Source organism: Vombatus ursinus, unplaced genomic scaffold (assembly GCF_900497805.2).
Source record: "Vombatus ursinus unplaced genomic scaffold, bare-nosed wombat genome assembly UNPS02014773.1, whole genome shotgun sequence".
Lineage (NCBI taxonomy): Eukaryota > Metazoa > Chordata > Mammalia > Diprotodontia > Vombatidae > Vombatus > Vombatus ursinus.
In genome coordinates, this window is record NW_020954551.1 from 36791593 (window position 1) to 36809527 (window position 17935).

Here is a 17935-nt window from a genome sequence, read left to right on the forward strand (position 1 = left end):
ACACACACACACACACACACACACACACACACACACACACACACACAATACCCTTCTGCTCTTGGCTGTTACATATTTCAAGCTGAGTCTAAACACAGGAAATGTTTTTAGATAGGGTAAGTAAACACGCTGAAAAGGGGAGGAGGAAATCCAAGTTCACCTAATAAAATCCTTGAGAACAAACCTCTAGCATTCGTGGGTCAGCATAACCTTAAGGAAATAATCCCAGTCACCTCATCCTGCCACCCCTCTTCTTCAGTTAGGGTATATGGTCATCCCTTTTCCTGAAGACAAAAGACTTGGCCACAACATCCCTTTAAGCAGAAACACCTGAGCAAGGGCCTTGGCAAGGCATCTGGCATACCTTCCTCCCCCCACAGAGAGGTGTTGGACTACAGGTGCAAAATGACACATATGTTGTCAGACGGGGCAAATACATTGATTCATTTTGATTAATTATTCTCATTACATGAAAGAGTGTTCATTGGAAAAGGGGCAATCCTTGGGTAGTAGCAACAACATAAAAAAGAATTGCTATATTTTAAGGACGTGCATATAAAGAATAGCTCCCTGAAAGGCAGAGATATTGGGAAATGTAGTTGATGTAAAAATGAGAGATACCAACAATTTTTTTTAAGGCACGCAACTCTCTTGCCTCTTAGGAAAACTCCTGGAGTGGCCCAACATAAAATGTAAAATGAAGTGTAAGAATGCATCCCAACTTTTACATTACCATCCATTCCTTGAGGTGCTTCATCAATTATGTCTGGAGCACTAGAAGCCAGAAAGCTATTAGGAAAAGGCATTAATTTTTTGGAACCTGGGAACATGGAATTCAGTAGCTTGACTAGCATGTTAACGATTCCTGGGTTCTAGTCCCAGGACTACCACTAATTAGCTCATGATCTTAAACAAATCGTATCTCCTTTCTGGGCCTCACTTTCCCCATCTGTAAAATGCAAGGGTTGGATTTATAAGATCATAGATTTCAGGATGGGAGAGACCTCAGTGGTCATCTAGTATAACTCCTTCATTTTACAAATGGAGAAACCAAGGCTCAGGGAGGTTAGGGTCACATAGGTAGAAAGTGACAAAGGAGCTCAGCTCCTCCAACTCCAGAGCCACAGCTTTTCCCTCCTTGCCATCTTGAGCTGGTTATCTGAGATCTCTCCTTGTGCTAACTTTCTGTGGCAGTCTACAGACTTTGACCTATGTGCCTTGGGCCATTGCAACATTTCCAGCCACCAGAAAGACTCACTTTCTCATTGACTTGATAACCCAGGATGAAACACCTTTAATGAGGAAGAGGAAAATGGTGATTAAGTAAGATTCTCCAAGAGGCAAAACCACTTCCTAGGGATAACAAGGAGCCAGCCAGCATTCGATTCAACTCCATTAAACAAACTGTGCTCAATACATCCCAGGAGAGCAAAGATGCAATTTATCTTCCTACAGCAATATTGTACTCAGTAATGTCATAGGGCCTCGAAGAGAGCTAACAAGCTACCTCAGTGTCTAATTAGAAACCAGAGAATGGCTAAGGCAGAGTCCTAGAATGGTATCCACATGCTGGGTGTGCTTAAATAGGGGAATACCATGAAGCATCCCCACCAAAAACTGATATTTTTAGGTGACTCTCTTTAAGCCATTTCTTTTTAACCATGAGCTCCCAGTGGACCCAGGCATTTCTAGCTTAGGTAGGGCGGTGTGGTATAGTGAAGGAAAAGGGAAGGGATGGGGGGAGAGACTGGACTTAGAGAAAGGAAGCCTTGGATTTGAACCCTGGATAAATACCACTTATATGCTACGTGACCCTGAGCATTCTTTTAATGTCTCTGAGCCTCAGTTTCATCATCTATCTAATGGGGATTATATCTATCTATCTATCTATCTATCTATCTATCATCTATCTATCTGTATCTATAGATAGGGATAGATAGATGTGTTAGCCATACGAGATTGTTTGGAGGCTTAAACAAAAACTATGTAAAGCACTATATAAATAAGAGTTATTATTTTATCTTAGTGGGTAATATAAGGGGTTTTTTTTTAGTACATCAACTTGGGTTGCTCATGAAAATAAGTATCCAGCAGGCATAGCCCCTTGAGCATGATTAGAGCCAAGAGCCTGGAACTTGGAACCATGGAGACACCATGGTATAATAGACAGTGGGCTGCATTTGGAATCATCTGCTTTGAAACCTGGCTCTGCTACTGATAAGTTCTATGACCTTTAGCAAAACACTTAGACTCTCTAGGTTCTAGTTTATTCATTAGTAAAATATGGGTATTGGACTATCAGATTTGTCCTTTCTTTAAAACCCCTTTCAGGTATAAATGCTGAAACCTTATGGAGCTGGAAGGACCCTTTCATTGTTGTTCGACCGTTTTTTGTTGTATCTGACTCTTTGTGACCCCATTTGGGGTTTTCTAGGCAAAGATCCTGGAGTGGTTTGCCATTTCCTTCTCCAGCTCATTTTACAGCTGAGAAAAATGAGGCAAACAGGGTTAAGTGACTTGCCCAGGGTCACACAGCTACTGCCTGAGGCCAGATTTAAGTTGAGGTCTTCCTGATTCTAGACTCTGCACTTTGTCCACTGTTCCATTTAACTGCTCCTAAGGAAAGAACTCTTGGACACCATATAGTTCAGACCCTTCATTTTACAGATAAGGAAACTGAGTAATAAGTAATAAGAATTGGCTCAAACCAGAAGTTGTCTTCAAGGGAAAAGTAACTTGTAATCATAAAGTCATTTTGCCGAAAGACAAAACTAGTGGTTGGGTTGACCAGATTGGATATGTAAATGAGCCGGTGCTGATCCACTCCAGTAGGTAGGAGGAAGGGGTGGGTCAGGTGTGATCAAAACCTATGATTCATTTATGTTTGGTTATTCCATAGCCCACCCTGAGCCTGAGCCAAACTCAAGCTCCTTGGACATCACATTTAAGCATCTGGTCCATTGGGATAAATGTCTCTGACATGATTGGGTTTGGGGTTGTTGTTCTTTAGATATAGCTTCAGGGGCAAGGCTGGCTAATGACAGGGCCCCCCAGGGTTCTATGAAGCCATAATGGGAACAGAAATGCTTGCGGGGAATCCATTGAACTCACCTAGAAAAAGACTATGATAATCTTATAAGAATGGACAGATTCGCCTACGTTTCTTAGCATCTAGAAGTGAACCAGGAAGATGTGTTTAAAAAGAGAGCTGTGGGGCAGGTAGGTGGTGCACTGTTTAGAAAACCTGCCCTGGAGTCAGGAGGACCTGGGTTCAAATCCAGCCTCAAACACTTGACACTTACTAGTTGTGTAACCTTGGGCAAGTCACTTAATCCCAATTGCCTCCAAAAAAAACAAAAAAAAAAAAACAAGAGAAAAAGAGAGAGAGCCATAGGTTGGGTTATTGGTGATGCCTTATGGAAAAGCAGAATTTGTCCTGTCCAAGTGTACCTAGAAATATGCATCAAAGGAAGCAAGGCCAAGATATAGTTCCTTCTACGGCTTCCTTGATCTCACCGAGGGAGTAACGCAGGATGTGGATATACTAACCTTGGCAAGTATGAGATTTCAGCATAGAAGTGACAAGGAGATTGTGCCTATCTGCATGAAATTAATTGATGCACAGCTATCCCATTGACTTCAACCTCTTTCACAATGGATGTGCGTTTCCAAATAGTTGAGTTAGCAGCAATGATGGGTATTGGCTGGACTAAATGTTGGTTTTCCCCAGTGTCAGTGGTAAAATTGGACTGGCAAAACCAGTCCATGGGAAATATTAAATTTACAGCACAAATAAATTTTAGTTTTGTTAAAGGATATACTATTTTTTTTTTTAAAAAAAATACAGAAATAGATATCTGAGAGTTCTACTGTCTGACCATGATAGGGGGGAAAAGGCAATCTCTTTAGTTTGCATTTTGGAAAGGCTGATTGAGCAAGTATTGACTGCTTCCCAGGCTCTACTCAAAGGAAATTGAATTCAAGTTCCAAAAGTCATTATTAAGAGAAAAGGCAGTAAATAAGTTAAGCCTGATATCTTTTGGTGTCTGGCTAGGGAAGAGGAGGAAAATACACAGGAAGGATATAATAGAATTAGGACTTAGGGATGTGAGCTGACCAAATGTCTTACACATCTTTGTTTTCCTCCTTATCCCATCCATAACTTCTATCCCTACATCCCTTTGTCCTTCTTCTTCTTCTTTCTCCCACCATATTAGACGTCTAGAAGGGCCAACCCACACTGACCAGCCAGCCAAGAACCTAGTGTTGTTATCTGAAATACACTAGGTAGGCCCCATATTGAAAATCCTTTCACCTACCACCTGTCACAGTGCCTGAAATTCCACCATTAGAGATTAGAGATCCTTTGGAACTAGAAGGGTTTTCATATGAAAACATTTATATTCCCGATATGATGTAATTTTGCTCCCTTAAATGAAGCGAGATTAATGATAGCAAGAGGGTTAAGGGTGGAGGATAAGAAACAGGATGAAGGATGCTCAATGGGGAAGTAGGGAAAAAACAAAACAAAACGCTTCATTGCTTTCCAGACTTGTCTAGGGTCAGGCTGGCTTCCAGAAGCCCCAGACTCTTCAATTGCCTCCCATCCCAGACCTACTGATCCCCATCTACAGTCAGAGAGAGTCTACAACTTCTGGGGGAGTGACAAGTGTGAAAGTGGCGGCAGCAGCACTAGGGAACGCACCATGGTGAAGGGGTGGGAGCTATGCTTGGAATCAGGGTTTGAATCCTACCATAGACACTTACTTACTAGTCATATGACCCTGGATCAGTTACTTAACTTATATAATAGCTAGTATTTATATAACACTTTAAGGCTTGCATAAAAATCTTTACAAGTATCTCATTTTATCTTCACAGCAACCATGGGAGGTAGGTGCTATTATTATCTGCGTTTTACAGATGAGGAAATTAGGATAGTTAGAGATTAAGTGACTTGCCCAGGGTCACACAATTAGTAAGTGTCTAAGGAAGGATTTTAACTCAGGTCTTATTGATTCTAGCTTCATCCATTGCTCTAAATGTTGCCTCTTCTTTGAACCTTGGTTTCCTCATCTATAAAATTGGAATAATATTAATTGTAAGACTTACTTCCTAGGGTTATCATGAGGATAAAATGAAACAATATATGTAAAGTACTTTCCAAACCTCGAAGAACCAGATATACGCCATTTATTATTATTCTTGAAACTTGCTCAGGCATCTAGAATTTCAGTTAATACTAGTTGCTCCCCAGCTCTCCTAGACATTGCTGAGGGTTACATAAACCAGGCCCATCTCATTTCATTTTTAAAATTCATTCCAGGTAAATCTCTTGGCGATCAACCACTAAAGATAATTTGAGATACTAATGACCCATTGGGAGCTTCTCTTTTCATGGCAAAAACGGAAAACTATTACCCGTTGGAAATTCTAGGAGCCAAGCAGAGGAGCCCTTGGCCTCTGCAGACCAAACTCCCATTAGGAGTGCTCTGGGGAGGGGAGAGCTCGCAAGAGAGGAGGTTGTGGAAGCAGGAGGAAGGCAATCTGAAACTCAGAGCTTACTCCCCAGATGGCCAAGGCTGAAGTCGAGCTGTTTGGCATCTCGCTTTCTTGCTATCCTGCAAAATCAAATTAGGCAGTAGGAGAATGAAGTTGTTGCAAAGGGAGGAAAATGGGGAGAGGAAAACCAGAAAGTAATTTCCAAAAAAGACTAGCAGTTCATTCTTTATTGACACAATCATGTTGTTCTTCTGGTCGAGTCTATCTCCAGGGTGTTGTTCTGTTATCTTTTGGCCAGGACTTATGAAAGTAGAGATCGCTGCCTTGAGAGGAAATAATTTGCAGAAGTCAGGGCTCCTTAGAGGGTGGAGATCACAAAGTGGTTATAGCTGGTGTGGTGAAGCTGTTTGAATCCCACTACACACCCTGTTGGGACTGAGATCATTACTGCTGCTCAGGCCAGGACAAGAGAAGCCTGCTCCCATAATCCAGAGCCCCAGGAGGAGGGAGGGAAATTAAAGTGACTGTCTCAGAGGGGCCATTTTTAAAATTTACATTATTGCTTGCTTTCCCATTGATGGTCATGACCCCCTTTAAGAGATCCTGTTGATAATATCCCTATCAGTTCTGGACTTTTTTTTTTTTTCTGTTATGAGGAGATCTAACCAGTCACAGGGATAAGAGTGGTACAGCTGAATTGGGAACCGGAGCAGGGTTTGTATCATAGCTTTGCTGTTTAGAACCCGTATAAACTTGGACAAATTACCTTATCTCTCTGGGCCTCAGTTTCCCCATTTGTAAAATGAGAGAATGTTCCAGATGACCTCTGAAGCTGTGTTCCTGAGATCCTATAACCTAGAGGTAAATAGAATCTTTCTCTAGATTATTTAATCCAGCCCTCATTTTATGAATGTTGCAATCAAAACCAAGAGAGGGGAAAGCCTAGTCCAAGACAACCCAGGTAATACAGGGTAGAATTAGAATTTGAACACAGCTTCTCTGACTTCACATCCAGTGTTCTTTCCATGACACCAGGCTGGTTCTCAGCAAATGCAGTCAAGTATTCATATAAAAGTATCTCTTGATTGATTGGGATTCAAAATTACGCTGAATTACTCATCTGTCCCGTGCACGTATACATTTGCTTAGTTAACTACCTTGAGCAAATTTGTGACATGGGCAAGGTTTGTTTTTTTAGCATTTTCCCTGCGGCATACAAAACAATCCCAGCTTCTCCTGCTTGGGCCAACGTCCAAACCTGGCCCTGGGTCACCTAGGTTACATTCTTACTTATACTTCTGCCCTGACCTCTTCTCTATCCTCTACCCCAAATCAAAACTGCTGGGTCTTATGTCACGAATGCATTGGAAAGAACATATGTATATTCCAATACACTTATGTCATTGTGTATAGGAAAGAACACTGGACTTGGTGTCAGGACACCTGGGCTCCCATCCAGGCTCTGCTGCTTTCTGGCTGCATGATGACATCACTGTCACCTTACTGCTCTGAACCTGGGTTTCCCAAATTCATGAAATGGGGGTGCTCCCTTTATTGGCCCACTGGGAGCAAAGCACTTTTTCAATTTTCAAGCCATAGAAATCAGATCTGTTATAGAATCTTGGAGTTGAAGGAGAAAGTTAGAAGGCATGGAGGGATTACAGGCATCTCTCCCCAGAAGACCCCCTAACAGATGGTCATCTAGCTTTTTCTTGAGTTCCTGCCTTAAGAGGCACTATCCCATCCCCTTAGATATTCTGTTGCATCATGTCCCAGATCAGGAGTTCTTAACCTGGAGGCCATGAACTTAGAGGTTGATTTATAGATATAGATAACTGTATTTCAATATAATTGGTTTCTTGTGTAATCCTATTTATTTCATTTTATGCATTTAAAAATGTGTTTTCTTAGGAAGGGTCCATCGGTTTCAACTGATTGACAAAAAGGCCCATGACACCAGAAGTATTAAGAACTTCCCCCTATTCTAGATGATTCAAAGTGATGATGACTAGCTAATCTGATAAATAAATGTGTCAAAGAGCTAAGGAAAAGGTTGCCCTATCCTTTTAGGGAATAGGGAAACTATATCTTAAGATTGGCATTTTGAGCATAATGTGCCCACTTCTGATGTCTGAGAGCTTCGCTGCTGTAAATTTTAAGCAGAGGGTAAAGGAGAGAGCTACTCCATAGCATTCCAGTAGGACAGATGTTTAGGAGGAGGCTGTCCTTCCAGCACCTTCTCTCAAGTGCACAGAGGAGGTGGTCACCTATGAGGACAACTCAAGTTTCCGCCAATAGCTTGACCCATTAGCAGAAGTCGCCCTGAACTCTGGCAGTCAGGGAAACTAATAGATGAACTTTGGTGTTCTGCTCCATGAATGAACATTTGATAACTGGCTGGACTTTGGAAGTACCTCATGTTTGACTATTACCTTGGAGTGATATTCACATAAGGTGTATCATTGTCACATGATTCCATGTTTGTGGATGAAAACAAATAGAGGGCAGCTTTCAAAAAAACCATTCTCAGCGCCGTGGTTTTTGTCATAAAACAATAAATAAATAGACAAACCCTTGGGCTCTGCCTGCCAACTTTTCACGCCATATCTAAGAGATGGCGGCTGTGCTCTATCTACAAATAGTGAGTAAAACTTTTTATACTATTTGTACTATTTTGGACTTTGAGCCCCAGAGCATTACACTGTTTACTATGGGCATGTTGGAAATTATGCTCTTTCTTTTTAATGGAAGGACTATTGTCACCAGAAAAGTGGCTGGTTCTAAGCAGGATCAGAAATCCAAAACTGTCAAGGAACTGGTTTTATGACCTGAAGTTTGCCATATTCCTTGGGGGTAGAAATGTAAGTCGCGGGGAAGGGGTACAAATCTGAGGCCATTTCTGGCTCTAAGTTATGAGATCATGGATTTAGAGATGGAAAAGGACCCTAGAAGTCATCCAGTCCAACCCCTTTGTTTTACAAATAAGGAAACTGAGGGCAAGGGAGGTAATAGGAATGAGTGGGAATTCACCCCAACTCTGATCAAAATGATGTCATTGGTCAAATCTTAAAATCCTAGAAGAGAAACCAGGAGAACCTGAAAACAAAAGAATCCAAAGTAGAACAGTGATAGCAGAACAGAAAAAGGGCTGCTCTAGAGGCTTCTGGAATCATTAATCCATGCAAATATGGTCATTTATATGTATTTTTTTAAATATCTCTATTGCAGAGCCTTGAAAAATAACTATGACCAGTTTCTAGATCTGTTTGATCTAAGCTAATACATCTTGGGTTCAATCTGATAGACTTTTAAGTGCCTACGATGTGACAAACACAAGGTGTTGGGATAAGAAGACAAAAATGAAGCCATGTCTTACTCCTGAGAAGGGGGGGGGGGCAGAATCTAAAGCCATTTCTATTGGAGGATGCAGAACCAAGAGCAAAAAGTAGATAGAAGGAGATAGCTCTAACCAAGTTGGGGTCACTGAGAATGCTTCACGTTGGAAGGGACATCTGACCTGAGCCTTGGAGGAAGACAAGGGAAACAGAGGTAGGGAGGACATGCAGAAGTTTAGAAAGGTAAGCCATAGATTTTATATAGAGAACATTTAGTATTAGACTGAGGAGTTGATATTTTATACTAGGGCCAGTAGAGAGTTCCTGAAGGCTTTTCGGTCAGTCAGTAAGCATTTATTAAGCTCATACTATGTGTCAAGCACTGGGCTAAGCACTTCTGAGCTGGGGAATTAAATAATCTGATCTAAGCCATAGGAAAATTATTTTGGCTGCTGTGTGGGGGATGGATTAGAGATGGGAGAGAGTGGAAGCAAAGGAGACTAATTAAGATTCTGTTCAAGTAGTCCAAGGGAGAGGAGTTGGAGGCCTGATTTAGTAATAAAATGGTGGCTTGGTTGGTTGGAAAGACAGATAGGAGAGACGTGGTGGAGGTACAATTGACAGGTCTTGGAAGAGCTTTTTTGAGAGCCCTGTCTTAACATTCACACATCTTAAAACAAAATAAAAACATAATGCACTATATATAGCTAATTAACAAACTGCTTGGATCATTTGTTTTTACTCGATTGTTGGGCCAATATTAGTGTTTATGCCAACTGAGTGATATTCAACTGGCATAGAGTATTTTAAGAGTTGTGGTTATATTCTAGCTCATTGGAAGGCAAGTAGTTGGACCTATTAAATGTTTTGTTTATTTGTCTCTATTTATTTAAGTCTCCAAAGGAGCCAGGAAAAAAAAGTTGAGATTTGATAGGCGTTCATGTTTACCTCTGTCTAATACAGGACTAACCTGGCAGCTGGAGGACCTAACGGTTCCTAGTTCAAAGGCACCACCCCTAGAGCCCCAGGGTATGAGAACCTCATATAAATAGAAATGACCCCTAGGATAGTCTTTGACTAAGAGACAGGAGACCTGAATTCTAAACTTGTATCTGTTTTTCCAGAGTACAATGAAAATATCATAGTCTGCCTAGCAGCCAAGATAAGTGCTGTGACTAAATGGAATAAAGACTTTCCTGGTGAAGTAGGCCCCCTGTGCCACTCATTTGCATGTAAATACCCAAAATTCTCTTCCACCTCAGCCCCATCTGAGCACAGTTGGCACCTGAAATGCTGAGGGGGAAAAAAACTGGAATGGCTTGGTATGATGTGGTGGGGGTGCTAGATTCTTTTCTTTGTCCTTGAGTGTTTATTGCCAGGAAATCCTGACCACCATCGATTGCCAAGGGGTTAAAGACACATTGTTGTTAAATGGGGAGAAAGAATTAGCAGGATTTTTTGTGCCCGGAGTTTAACTATCACAGTCTCAAAAACAGGAACCAAGAGCTATAGTTGGAGGGGGAGGGGGAAAAGTGGAGTCACGGGGGTGACTTATTAGGGCATGGTTCCAGATAAAGGGCTTCCATTGAGGAGAAATCACTCTGTGCATATCCTCGGGCCTGAGGGGCTGTGCCATGAGACAGAAGCATGTCCAAAAAATAAAGCCTGGCGTTCCATACATATCGTTGCCTTATGGGATTGAGAGGTGGTATTACAGCCATATTATGTACAGTGCAACAGCATCTTAGAAGTTTTCTATGGCAGTCTATTCTAGAGGTACTAAAGAGAGCCGATATTTGGGGGGGGGGGGCTGGGCAATGGGGTTGAGTAATCTGCCCAGGGTCACACAGATAGTGAGTGTTATGTGTCTGAGGCCGGATTTGAACTCCGGCCCTACTGACTCCAGGGCCGGTGCTCTATCCACTGCACCACCTAGTTGCCCCAAGAGAGCTGACATTTCATGAGCGTGGATTCAGATAGACCATAAACTCCATGTGAGCAGGGGCCATACTTTGTCTGGCTTCTATCAAAACATCACCAGCCATCCCGTGCACAATTGGCCATTGAGAATTACTTCTACAGGAGGGCGACAAAAATGAGCAATAACAATAATAATAATAATAATGATAATAATAGCTCACATTCTTCCAGGATTTTACCCATGACAAAATTCTTTCTTCTCCGCAGTCCAGTGAGGTAGGCAGGGCCAATATTATTCTACCCATTTTACAGATAAGCAAGGAGAAGCCCAGAGAGGGGACATGACTTAGAACAGAGAGTTAGGAAATAGAAGAACCAAAACTAGAACCCAGGTCTTATGATTCCAAATCCAATTCTCCTTCCACTCCACCACACTGCCTTTTGAAATACAGTATTATTTTGGGACCAGACCTTCATTGGAATAGGGAACTCCTAGTAAGGAAATTCTTTGTACCGAGATCCCACAGCTGAGAATTGGAGAGTTGCCTGGGGGTATTGAGTTTTAAGTGACTTGCCCAAGGTCACACAGCTGGAATGTACCAGGGGTGGGATGATGAATCCAGGTCTTCTTGACCAGGACCTAGCAGAAAATCCTGAAGTCTTTTCCAGTATTATCTCTAAACCAGTTGCCACCATCCCCAGCCCAATTTCACATCAGAGTTTGCCAGAGTTCACAGCAGGGAAGGAATACAACTGAAGTGACATTCTGTTCCCTACTCTGTCCCCACAGACTTTGCTGCCTCTCAAAAAATAATAATCTGATCCAACATAATAAACGTTTACTAAGAGATATGCAAAGTTTAGATAGGAAATGGTCCTTGCCCTCTAAGGGCTGACGGTGTAGTAGGGGAATAAGATACCAGTATATTTAGCTATAATGTCCAATAATACATGCAAAGCGCATGAATGAATTTTTTAAAAAGTTCTACACGAAATCTAAGAGAGTTGTTCTTAACCTCACAGCAACAGACATTCAAGAGCACATGATACCATGGTGTAGTGTAAGGAAGTGGAGCACTTAGCACAGTGCCTGACACATAGCAGGTGCTTGATAAACGTTTATTGATTGATTATTGATTGAATTGAGTGAAAAGTACATTGGCATTTGGAGGCAGAACACCTATACTTGAATCTCAGCTCTATTACCAATAACTTGTGTGACTTTGGGTCAATCACTGCCCTTCTTCTGTAGGATGAGGGGGTTGGGCCAGATGGCCTCTGAGGTACCTTCTAGTTCTGAGACTCTGATTTCCCTAGGATCCTGAGAAGACACAGTAAATATTGATCTGAGACAGTCCATCCCCTGGCATTCTCTTCTCTCTTCTTCCCATAGTAACATCATTTCTGAAGACAGAAGTTTGAACACCATCTTCTCTCCTGAAATCCCAGAAATCAGCCTGAAAAATGGAAACTGCAGATGTGACATTGCAGAGCAGCCCGTATCTTAGAAACCCAGGAGGAAGCACTGTTGTTGAAGGCAGGCTTACTGCCCTCCCGGGCTCCTCCTTCCTGCCGAAGGCTGAGGTAGACAGAGCTGCTACGAGCTGTGCCAGGACTGTTAACTCACCCTTGGCCTCTTAAGCTCTTTGCTTAAGGTTGCTAATGGTGCCACTAAACTGAATTACTTGTTAGAGAACATTCACAGTTCTTGAGTGATCTTACCAAATAGAGTTGGACTAATTTGGATTGTTATGAGCTTGGAACTTGGAAAGGATCATAACCCCAGTACTATTTCTCCCAATGTATAACTGACTGGTCCGGAGTTAGGAAAACTCATCTTCCTGAGTTCAAATCTGGCCTCAGACACTTAATAGCTGTGTGACCCTGGACAAGTCACTTAACTCTGTTTGCCTCAGTTTCCTTATCTGTAAAATGAGCTGGAGAAAGAAATGGCAAACCACTCCAGTATCTCTGCCAAGAAAAGCCCAAATGGGCTCATGAAGAGTTGGACACAACTAAAACAACTGAACAACAAAGAACTGACTTCAGACTTTGGCTGATAGAGCTGGAAGAGGTCAGAGGATAATAGGATTTTATTTATAATTTATTTATAATAGGATATTTATTTGTGGATGAAATCTTAAAAACCACCCACTTCAATTTCCCCCTTTTTACATAGAAGTAAACTAAAATTTTAAAGGTCATTCTGATCCCCATTTAGCAGACTAAGACCTAGCAGAAAATCCTGAAGTCTTTTCTGGTATTATCGCTAAACCAGTTGACACCACGATGAACCCAACTTCACATCAGAGTTTGCCAGGGTTCCCAGCAAGGAAGGAACTTAACTGAGGTGACCTTCCTTTCCCTGCTCTGTACCAGCAGACTTTAGTGAGCCTTCTGCCTGCTCCTCCAGGGATGTGACTCCTGGCATCATCACCTTCTCTTCACTATTCATGCTCTCAACAATCAGTTATAGACCTAAGCTGAAAGGATCTAGTTCTTCATTTTACAAATAAATAAACTGAGGCCCTTAGAGATGATAGCATCACAGATTTAGATCTCGCCAGGAACTTAGAGTAGAGACTACCTAATCCAGAATCCTCCTTTTATGGATGAGGAACTAAAGCCCAGAGACGTTAAAAATAATGACTTTGCCCAAGGTCAGACAAGTACCAACTGACAGAACCATGATTCCAACTCAGGTCCTCTGCCTCCAAAGCCTCTGACTCTTTCCATTGTAGGATTTTGGACCACAACTCGGGTCACCTGACTTCCAGTTCCCCGGGCCCTTTCTTTGCACTCTACCAGATCCCTGGCCATATCTGCATGATGCTGTAATAAGCGAAGAAAAGCCAATTACTTTTCAAATACAACTTGCTTTTCCCAAGTAGTCTGCTGCAGACCCACATAAATGATTGCATGTATTTTACTCGATAATTTGTCCCTTAAGGATTCACATTGCTAAGATAAATTCAGACCTTTTTTTTTGGCCACTTCTTTTTGCAGCTCTTACCCAGAGGCCTTACATCTGTTTTTTCCGAAACTGATTGCTTCCAGAGTATTTTTTTTTTAAATAGACGTTTTCTTGGCCTTGATTTTTCTAATCTGTTTCTGACTGATTTATTATCATTTAGTATATTTCATATGCAAACTTTGAAGCCTTTGAGATTTTCGATTTAATCTCAAGTTAAATAGTGGATCTTTTTAGATTGAGGGGAGGTATTCTTGCCCAAGTTGATCCACTGGTGATCATTTTTTCAATGAAAGAAAGTTAAAAATTTGTTCTGTAAAACAGAATAACTAGAGGTAAATACATATCTAGTTTTGCACCATTAAGGCCACCATCAACAAGCATTGTTGCACTATGGGTTGAGGTCTAGGTTTAGAATCAAGGTCTACTTCTGACATTTACTCACTGTGTAGTCCTGGGCAAGTTACTCAGCATTTCAATATTCCAAGAAACTCTCTAAGGCTATAAGTTACAGAGGAGGTATGGACGTATAAACTCATTAATGACAAGGACTGACTCAATTTTCTATCTATCCCCAGCACCTAGGACAGTACGTGGCACATAATGGGCACTTAATGAATGCTGAGTGAGTGATTGATTGATCAATAAAAGGAGTTTCCACATCAGGCATTCCCTATGTCCCGGAAATGATAAATCTGAATTCCTTCCTTTAAAAAGCCCAAAACAATATATCCTACAAACATGAAAGATTGTCACTAAAAATCAACCAGGCACAACTGAATGGCTTCACTGAAAAAGACTGAAATAGATTAAGCATAGTTGGTTTCAGTAGATTATTTAAATGAGTGGCAAGATAAGAAAAGTCTCATCAAGTATGTGCAGCTTTGAGGATTTCTGTAAAGGAGGCAAATATACATTTTTTTTAAAAAAAGCCTGTTTTATGAACTTTGATGCTACAGTACTTTAATTAAAATTAGGTTAACCCCATCCACTTCTCCCCCTTTCTGTTTTCAGCCATTTGTTATTTATGACATGAACTCCTTAATGATGGGAGAAGACAAGATTAAATTTAAGCACTGCACGCCCCTGCAGGAACAAAGCAAAGAAGTTGCCATCCGCATTTTCCAGGGGTGTCAGTTCCGCTCTGTGGAGGCCGTCCAGGAGATCACTGAGTATGCCAAGAGCATTCCAGGTTTCGTCAACCTTGACTTGAATGACCAAGTGACCCTCTTGAAATATGGTGTCCATGAGATCATCTACACTATGCTGGCCTCCTTGATGAATAAAGATGGGGTTCTCATATCCGAGGGCCAAGGATTCATGACAAGGGAGTTTCTGAAGAGCCTGAGAAAACCCTTTGGTGACTTTATGGAGCCCAAGTTTGAGTTTGCTATAAAATTCAATGCACTGGAATTAGATGATAGCGACCTAGCAATATTTATAGCCGTCATCATCCTCAGTGGAGGTAAGCTTCCATTAAGACTTTCCATGGAGGGTGGGCTGAAGGGGAAGAGGGGCAAAGCAGTGGTTGACCTCCCTTTTCCCTTTTAATGGGCTTCCTCTTTTGTTTGCCCGTACCTGTTGGAGTCTTTGGATATAAAATACCAATGGTGTTCCAAGTGCCGTGATTGCAAATACAGAATTCAAGGTTATAGGTCTATAGGTTATAGACCCTTAAATAGTGTATACTCCATGAGCATGTGAGGGAGACATAGGATCTTTTTTTGTCCTTGCTTCTACATACTATCTTTACCACCAAAATCTACACACTAGTGACTCACTTACTACAAAGCTTCTCCTCCTCCAGCTTTCTTTCATTTTAATAATAATGGACTATACTTCCTAAAGGGGGTGGGGCTGGTGACCCCCTCATCCAGAAGGGCAAGGCTTCAGTTGTTTTCCCAGTCTGCAGATGAATTACCCTACCACATCCACACCCTAGCTTGGTTAGTACCCTCTTGCCACACCCAAGTTTTTTTAGGTGCACTTTTAAGAGAGACGGCTGGACAGAAAAACAAGCTGGTTTGTTTAGGGACCAAAACCGTGCCTTCTGTCCTGTTAGAACCGTGATCCAAATGAAATTACCAGTCTTTAGACCTTTCAAAGATCTAGTATGCCTCTCTGATTTTGTGTTGTCTGTACTCAGCTGATACTTTGAACAGACTAGAAGGCCAGTCGTCTGGATGGGAGAAAGGGAAGGTTGGCAGTAACTCCCATTTTTCTTTCTTTCCTTCTTTTTTTAATTTATATTTTTCCAATTAACGAAGAGGCACCTTCTCTCCCTCCCCACTCCCCCCATTGAAAAAGAAAAACAAAACTCATAACAAATATGCATAGTTATCTCTCATTTTTCTTTAAAGAAAATGTTTTTAAGGGAAAATTTACTGCTTAGTAAATTGAAGGTTTTAGGAGGGTTTTCTGTAGGCTAACTACAAGCTTCTCTCTGTTTAAGGGCATCAGTATCCTGGGAGCCAGGTGAATTGAATGGTAGAAATAAGAGAAAGACCTAGCTTGCTGATGAGGCATGAGGCCTAATTGCTTGAGCTAATGGCTTCTTTTTCCATGTGTTGAGGTTTGAATGACTTTTCCCAGGTGTTACCTGCACCTGGGACTGCCTCTGCAGCATGGATAATGTGTGTTACAGCCTTGCAGGTTCTTTGGAAAGAGGCCCTGTACTGGAGTTACCATCAAGCATCGTTCTTTTCTGTCATTCTGAAGGCAGAATTCCTCTGGAATCTAGGGTGCAATGTATCAGAACAGAGCATAACCCCCTACAGCCTGTTGGCATCTCATAGTGGCTTAATTAGAATCCAACAGTTTACTCTGAGAGGCATAAATCTCATTAAAGTTACTCTGTCAGGTTGAAATTAATTTAAAAGTAACTTTCCGGCATTGGGTTTCACTTACCAAAAATATGTACTGGAGGATATCAGCATGTTTTATTGGTCTCCCTGAAGCCGCTTCAGATAAGCTCAGTTCCTTTCAGAGGGCTTTGTTCAAATTTAAATTAAAGCAGTCTTTAGCCCCTGAGAATTTTAATTAATTCAGTAAAGAAGAATCTGAACCCAATTTATGACAGTTCATAGTGAGAAAGTATAGCCTTTTGACAAAAACAATCAATTTTATAAGGCACGTTGTCTGATATTTAGGAAAAGTGAACAGCTGGGACTTGAGCCAGTCGAAGCTTTCTGGTTCTTAATTCAGTGGGGGAAGGGTGGGAGGATGACCAGGGCCGCCGCCGAAGCTCAGATTCTGAGCTCCGTGAACTTGGGCAGTGTTATTTTATATGACCGGACGCATGACGAGAATGAGTAATCATGCATCGGTGGTTCCAAAAGTGGAGTCATCAATAAAAAGGTTGTGAATGTGCCCTGCTGCATTTCTCATCAGCGAGCCTGTTTGAAAAAGTGATTTATAGCCCTTTATGAAATTCATTAATTAGCCTAGAATGAGCTCTGAAAATGGTTTTAGATAAATATCACTCAATACTGTTACAGGAGAATGAACTTTAATCTTTAAGCTTTAGTTTTTCATCTGCAAGAGTAGTTCCAGGGCTAGCAACCATGTAGGTTCTAAAATGTGACTTTTGTCTTAACACACAAAAGAAAACCCCATAACAAGCTACATTTATGTAACCCTTGTTCAGGGTTACAAAATCACTTTTCTCAACAAAACCACCTAGTGAGTTAGATAATACAAATATTGGTTATTCCCATTTTATACTTGAGGTGCCTGAGTCTCAGAGAGATTGTGACCTGCTCAGGGTTAATAATGGTATTTATAGAGCGCTTTAAGGTATGCAAAAACACTTTATAAATATCTCATTTAATCCTCACAATGACCCCGGGAGGTAGGTGTTATTATTCCCATTTTATAGATGAGGAAACTGAGGCTGACAGAGGTTAAGTGAACTCGCCCAGAGTCAAATAGCAAGTAAGTGTCTGACGCTGGATTTGAGCTCACGTCTTTCTGGCTCCAGGCCTGCCATTATATCCACTGTACCACCAATGCCAGAATCTGGAACTCATCCAGTCATTTTAACCTCCATACCAGTGCTTTCCACTTAACCCATAGGGCTCACATATGGATTTCCTAATGGCTTTGCAAGAGTTCTGCTTCCTGAGTTCTAGATACATCTAGGCATATTCTACTCTAAGCAAATATTGCTTCTCTTAGCATGAAATAAACATGGAAGAAGTAAGTCATG

General features: G+C 41.4%; 1 protein-coding gene across 7 annotated transcripts in view; it reads left to right on the top strand.

Moving 5' to 3' along the window:
* PPARG (peroxisome proliferator activated receptor gamma) overlaps positions 1–17935 on the top strand; it is a 174074-nt gene that overhangs the window by 140847 nt on the left and 15292 nt on the right. For 6 of the 7 annotated variants that reach the window (XM_027863923.1, XM_027863921.1, XM_027863924.1 and 3 more), the window contains one exon: positions 14743–15193. The exons of the other annotated variant lie outside the window; for it this stretch is intronic. In XM_027863923.1, the coding sequence (XP_027719724.1) occupies positions 14743–15193 (451 nt within the window). The remainder of the gene's footprint in view (positions 1–14742; positions 15194–17935) is intronic. 7 annotated transcript variants of the gene reach the window in all.